At 37.2% G+C, this 6,303-nt stretch overlaps 1 protein-coding gene across 9 annotated transcripts in view; it reads right to left on the bottom strand.

Moving 5' to 3' along the window:
* The window catches only part of ADAM28 (ADAM metallopeptidase domain 28), a 75,006-nt gene that overhangs the window by 31,558 nt on the left and 37,145 nt on the right, over positions 1-6,303 (bottom strand). For 8 of the 9 annotated variants that reach the window (XR_001831195.2, XR_005203536.1, XM_017549759.2 and 5 more), the window contains 3 exons: positions 5,158-5,288; positions 3,929-4,106; positions 2,268-2,357 (listed from right to left, as the gene is read on the bottom strand). Coding sequence is in view for 7 of the 9 variants with exons in the window: in XM_017549759.2 (XP_017405248.1) it covers positions 2,268-2,357; positions 3,929-4,106; positions 5,158-5,288 (399 nt within the window). In the remaining 2 variants the exon portion in view is untranslated. The remainder of the gene's footprint in view (positions 1-2,267; positions 2,358-3,928; positions 4,107-5,157; positions 5,289-6,303) is intronic. The other variant, XM_017549757.2, reaches the window with a different exon arrangement.

Below are 6,303 nucleotides of genomic sequence, written 5' to 3'. Positions count from 1 at the left end.
TGTGCAGAAGCTGTGGAGTTTGATTAGGTCCCATTTGTCTATTTTGGCTTTTGTTGTCAATGCTTTTGGTGTTTTGGTCATGAAGTCCTTGCCTACACCTATGTCCTGAATGATTTTGCCTAGATTTTCTTCCAGGGTTTTTATCGTGTTAGGTCTTATGTTTAAGTCTTTAATCCATCTGGAGTTAATTCTGAGAAACCTTAGTAAAACAAATTCTGCAATTCCTGCAAAACTGAGAAAGCATGTTTGCTTTTTCCCCTTTCTAACAGAAGCAGATAGGTTTTCACTGCATTAAATAACTTAGAATATCTTAGGACCAGTGATAGAATCCAATCCAAATTTCAGTGCAAGGCTGTGAGAGCCTCGAAATTCAACCCATGGCTCCAGCTAGACCATTTCTAACCAGATATCACACAAACCATGCTTGTATCTTCTCTTATGTCTTTGCTGTTTCTGTGCTCTCATTTGGAAATTCTTTTCTTGTATGACTAAATCTCTTTTGTCTAAAATTTTTAAAAGTCCGTTTGAAAGCCCTTTTTCCCACCAAGGCTCCTCTGACCTCTTCAATGCAAATTGCCACTTCTGTTTCCTTCATGTGCTTGGAAAGAGTTGAATTCAGATTTAGGTCATGGGGATTTGAATCTTGGCTCTGTGAGTGTCTAAGTGCCGAACTTTAGAAAATAGATTTAATCCTTCTGAAAATCCCTGTCCTCATCAAACATCTACTTTACAAGGCCATTGTGAAAGTCAAGTGAGAGTTTACATGAACAGTTTAATATTTCATTATGCTATCAACATGGCCATCGGATCATACATTATATTTTTATCTGTTTCATGTATGCATGTCATTGCCCTAAATAAGCAGTAAGAAACAGGATACTTCTTTATGTACAATAATCTCTAACAAATAACATTTCCTAAACACTCTTTGAATACTAAAGTTCTCAAATGTACTCCCTTTTGGATTTCTCTGTTTCTTTCCTCTCTCTGACACTAAAAACAAAGTAACCAAATATTTCCTATAACCTGGTATGCCATCTGCACATTCATGCTGCAGTTACAGATCATTTAAAATGTGTGAAATTCTGTGCTAGGTGAAAGTGAAACAGTCCTTTGCCCTTAGCAGTCGATATAATTATAAAAACAAACAAACCCTCACAATATAGAATGATGATATGCAACAACAGGAAGTTAAATCCTAAACTTGACTTTGAAGGACAAGTTAGAGAAGCACCACAGAGAACATGACATGTCTTATTTAGAAGAATTTCAGCCTGAAGTGGCTTCAAAGATTGAAGATAGGGACACCCCACACTACTCAGAATAAAACCTCTTCCACCGCACACATTACTATAGAGAGATAAAATCAGTTTTGTGAGATTTGACCTGAGAAAGCCATGGAGCATAAGAAACAGCAGCAGACAGGAGTAACTAGCATTAGCTTTGGAGCTGGTCACACTTGGGGTTATCCCACTAAACAGTGGCCATGTTTATTTCTACATTTTTTATTGTCTATATTTAAGGTGTGCATGATTGAATATACGTATACATGGTGAAATGCTTACTACCTATGTACACCTATGTGCCCACAAAAATTAAAAATAAATTTTTTTTAAATGATTACTATAGTCAAATTGATGTATTAGTCTCTTACATAGGGGTGTGTGTGTGTGTGTGTGTGTGTGTGTGTGTGTGTCTGTGTCTGGTGAGAACACTTGAAATCTCTCTTAGCAAATTCCTGATACACAATACAGTATTAATACCTATAGTCATGTCGTACCTTAGATCTTCAGCCTTATTCATCCTACGTAACTGTAACTTTGTCCCTTTTGGCCATCATCTCCCCATTCCCCCATCCTCCTTACACTTGTAAACATGATTCTACTCTCTGTTTGTATATATTCAACATTTTTGGATTCCACATATAAGTGAGATCAATATGCAGTGTTTTTCTTTCTATCCTGGCTTATTTCACTTAGCATAATGTTCTCAGGTTTATCCAGGCTGTAACAAATAGTGGCCATATTATTTTGTTCATTTTCTACTCTGCATTTGTCCTCAGAAACAAATGAAACAATATCTACATGAAGGGTCATTGGAAGATTAAATAGGCTACGTATATTAAGTACTAAGTGCTTGGTAAATAGTAGATATATCATTTCATAGAAAGAAAAATATTGTACTACTTATTCAGTTAACATAATCACTGACATGTTATACAAAAATATAATCGTAATTATTAAAATAGAATAAAATAATAATCTTACTTGGCATTTTTCACAACATTCTCCTAAGGCACATTGAAAACTTGCTTTGATTTTACACGTTTTAGCATCACAGCAAATGTTGGTACATTCCTAAAAAATATGAGAAACAAATATAAATGCAACATTACTTTTTGGTCCCAGTTCAGCCCAATTTGTAACATAATATATTCATCAGGCACATGTTACTTTCATGAAGTTTGAATATGACTTTTCAAAATTAAAGACAAAAAAATTAGAAAACCTGAAATTTTGGAGCAACTGATGGTTTGCTGTTTATCTCAGTTCCACTTACATCATTTTTCTATTAACTACTTCAATCAGTTTCCAATAATATTAAGGAAAGACCTTTTCTTTTTGGCAAAATATGAAGGAAAAAACACAGTTCTTAAGATTTGTGTAATTATAGAACATAATTCCTTCAACTCATCAGTTATGTATATATCTAGCAGTAAATCCAATTGCTAGAATATATACTGAAAAGCTAAAGATATAGCTCTTTATCTAACTTTAATACTTAATTCAACTGTGCTTGAAGCAAAAGACTTCGACTTGGTCTCTCTGCTTTGTTTCAGAATCCTGCCTGCACAAGGTATTGGAGAAAGTCCTCCCTCAAAAATGTTCTCTGCAGCTGTCTAGATTCCCTTAGAAGGGTAATAGTTTTAGAGTTATAACATTTTAGGCTTAAAACTGTTGCCCTTAGTTCAAATATAATCATCAACCAGGACAGACTGTTTTTTCTCATAGAGTGAATAAATACATAATCAAATAAATAATCATAACAGCTAGTGCTCGACTTAAGACCACGATTGGTTCCGACAGACCGGCCGTAACATGATTTGGTAGTAAGTTGAGTGGGCTATATGCACACGGAGATGGTAGTGCTGCCGGAAGCTGGTCCGCACTGTCGTACTCCCAGCTGGGCAATGTTTGTGCTGCCAGACGCGGAGCAGTTGTGGCTAGCGATTGTGGTCGTAAAGTCGAATGGTCATAAGTTGCATAGGTCGTAAGTCGATCAATACCTGTACTTCAAAGTTACTGAAAGCCAACACCCTGAAGGCTTGATATATTACTTATATTAAGCATTAATAACATTGAAGCAGAGGTCCTATTCAAAATCCCAGCTGTCCTGTGAATAGGGTCAGGACAGAACTTCTGATGGTAATAACTTCTGAGTCCCAAAGCAGGAAGGGCCACACCAGATCCCTGTGCTGAGTGGTCTTGGGTTTCAGAGCTGGAAACAAATACATTTGAAACAACATCTTGGCACCTCCATTTGCTAGCCCAGTGACCTTGAACCATCAAGCTATGTGTACTCTGAGCACTCTCACAGTGCTGTGTCAATGCTTGGTGAGTCACAGTCACATAAGAAACTTAAAGTATTTCACTCAGAAAGGGAGGGAGGAGGACACAAAGCCCAAGTTAGTAAATAGGCCTTAAAAAAGGAATGAGGACTGAACCCTGGGAGAAACATTATCAAGGTCTGTTCAGCAGTACAGGATTCCTGGTCAAAAAGATTTTCCTGGAAAGTACCTCCAAATGGACATATCCAAAATGACCAAAAAACCTACAGTGTTATAGTGGGCCACACCTTCTTTTAGAGTGGTTTATCTTCTTAGCGATAGAAAAACAACTAGATCCTTTTAGAAAGTGATTGGCAATACCTCAGAAGTCCCACAATCACAGTCCTCTCCCATTTCCACCAACTGGTTCCCACAAATCGGGGTGGATATGATATCTGTACGCAATGGAGCATTGAAGAGGCAATTTGATAATTTATCTTGAAAAAACTTGTCATAGCTGACACGGCTGCAGGAGCTGAAGTCTGTGGGTATATGGAAGCTGTGAAGATAAGGAAAGACAAACGTGGAATACAGTCCTGCTTAGCATATGGGAAGCAGTATCTGAAATTCGGCACAATTACACCCACAGCCTGCCCCAAAAGACAAAATCCAATCCACTGGCCAACTGCTGAATGGTGAGCTCATTTCCATGCCTGAATTAACCCACTTGTGTGGACACAAACACTTGCAACTTCATGAGAAAATATAGTCTTATTTCAAAATGTAGCATCCAGGCCACTTTTAATTAAAAAAAAATGACTCTGACTTCTCCAGATAATCTTAGATCATTTTGGGGTTGTGAAGTCCTACAGGTAGCAAAATAATACTGATTTACATGTCTCAGAATTCACTTTCCTTTAGAGAAATTCCTATTGATAAGATCTCTTCATCCCACATATAAAGATGAGGTTTAAAATTCATAATGGAGGAGAAAGATAACTTAAGCTCTGTAACTGGCATGCAGCCATATGCTATTATGTGAAGGGGCTTTGGAGAATAACCCTAGCTTGAGTGGGCTGAAGGAGGAAATGAAAATAGAAAAGAGGAAATAAATAGTTTATAGAATGAGCTGTAGGAATTGAAAAGAGGACATGAATATATAAAAAAGATTGTGAGATTTTTAAATCTAAGATTGCCTGAAAATTTTGCCTAAGTCAGGGTAGGAACGTGTGATGTCTTTTCATAGACTGTCTTCATTGTCCTATAAGAAGTTTCTTCTTTAATTAGATTTTTATTCTAAAACCCTTTCCTGACCACCATCTATTCTGAACTTAAGGAAAGCCTGACAAATGCTAATAATTTTTCTGAAGCCAGATCTTATATAGATAAGATGAAGATAAAATGATGAATTGCCACCAGAGCAAAGAGACAATATTTTTAAATTATGTCTTATTGAAAAATATTACAGATAGATGAGGTGGCTTGGCACAAAAGCACATGTATTTAATCACTCAAAAACTTGAACACATTGTTCCAGATGACCTAGAGAGTAGTAGAGCCCATTATGGATCAAAACCAGGGCTACACAGCATGCCCCCAGAGAGCCTTACCTCAGTGCTTTGTCCATCACACATCTTGTAGAAGGGCACTTGCAAGAATGGTTGTCATGAAACATTCCAAAGTTGTGGCCCATTTCATGGGCCATTGTCCCTGCAACTCTAAGAAGATTGTCACTGTGATCCTAAGGGTATGAAAGAAGAAAAAGATACTCTGATTTTCAAATGGACTTAACATTTACTCTACCTGCTCATGTGCGCGCTCTCTCTCTCTCTCTCTCTCTCACTCACACACACACACACACACACACAACTAAGTAGAACTGAATGCACATCACAGTATATATGGTCTGCCCTTTGCTCTGTGAATAGGTTCCTATAATGAAGGAAATTGTTTCGGCTTTCCTTCCATGAAAGATGATGGCAAATTTACATCTACAATGATAAGAAATAAGAACTTTTTAAGTCATCGATCTCCTTTCCCTATGACTTGCCTTTTAGAAGTCTTTGATGCATTTGGCCATTAGGGATCTAAAATTGTTTGTCAACCTAGCACTTAGCTTTATTTGTATCTTTCTCAATTCCATTATTGCCAAGAGTAGACATGAGTCAGTTATAAAACTCCCCCATTGCATGAAGTCCAGCCTATGGCCAGCTTGATCGCCAGATTGTTTCTGGTTTGAGGTGCTTGTACTCAACTCCAAACTTGCAGGTAAATTAGAGCTTGCAGCTATAAATCATCCAGGAGCAATAAAACAACGCAGGAGAATCATTGCTGGTTAAGGAGACAAGAATCTGCCAGTAACATCCGCCTGTAGAAGTCTGATTCTCTTATCTGCTTCATCTCAAAGAACTAGATGTAAAGTTTGATAAGGGACAGTACAAGATTGGCAAACAAGGCACAACTGTCTAAGTTGGGAAGTCGATACTTACACTCTTTATATTCTTTCATTCTTTTGAGATGAATGTGGTAAACTCTCCTAGATAGCAATCTGGACCTCTCCAAATGGGGAAAAATGCAGGACAGAAAGCCCAAGAAAAATTAAAATGTGTTTAGAGACTTTTCAGATTGTATATCTGAATTTCCTTTAACTGTTTTCCTAAATTAAATGATTTATGCCCTTGAATGATCTCCATTCTGTCTTCCCCCTTTAAATCCTACCTACTTTTTGAGGTCCATCTATTTTTTTTTTTTTTTTT

This window comes from Cebus imitator, unplaced genomic scaffold (assembly GCF_001604975.1).
Source record: "Cebus imitator isolate Cc_AM_T3 unplaced genomic scaffold, Cebus_imitator-1.0 Scaffold221, whole genome shotgun sequence".
Lineage (NCBI taxonomy): Eukaryota > Metazoa > Chordata > Mammalia > Primates > Cebidae > Cebus > Cebus imitator.
This window is presented reverse-complemented; position numbering and strand designations above follow the sequence as displayed.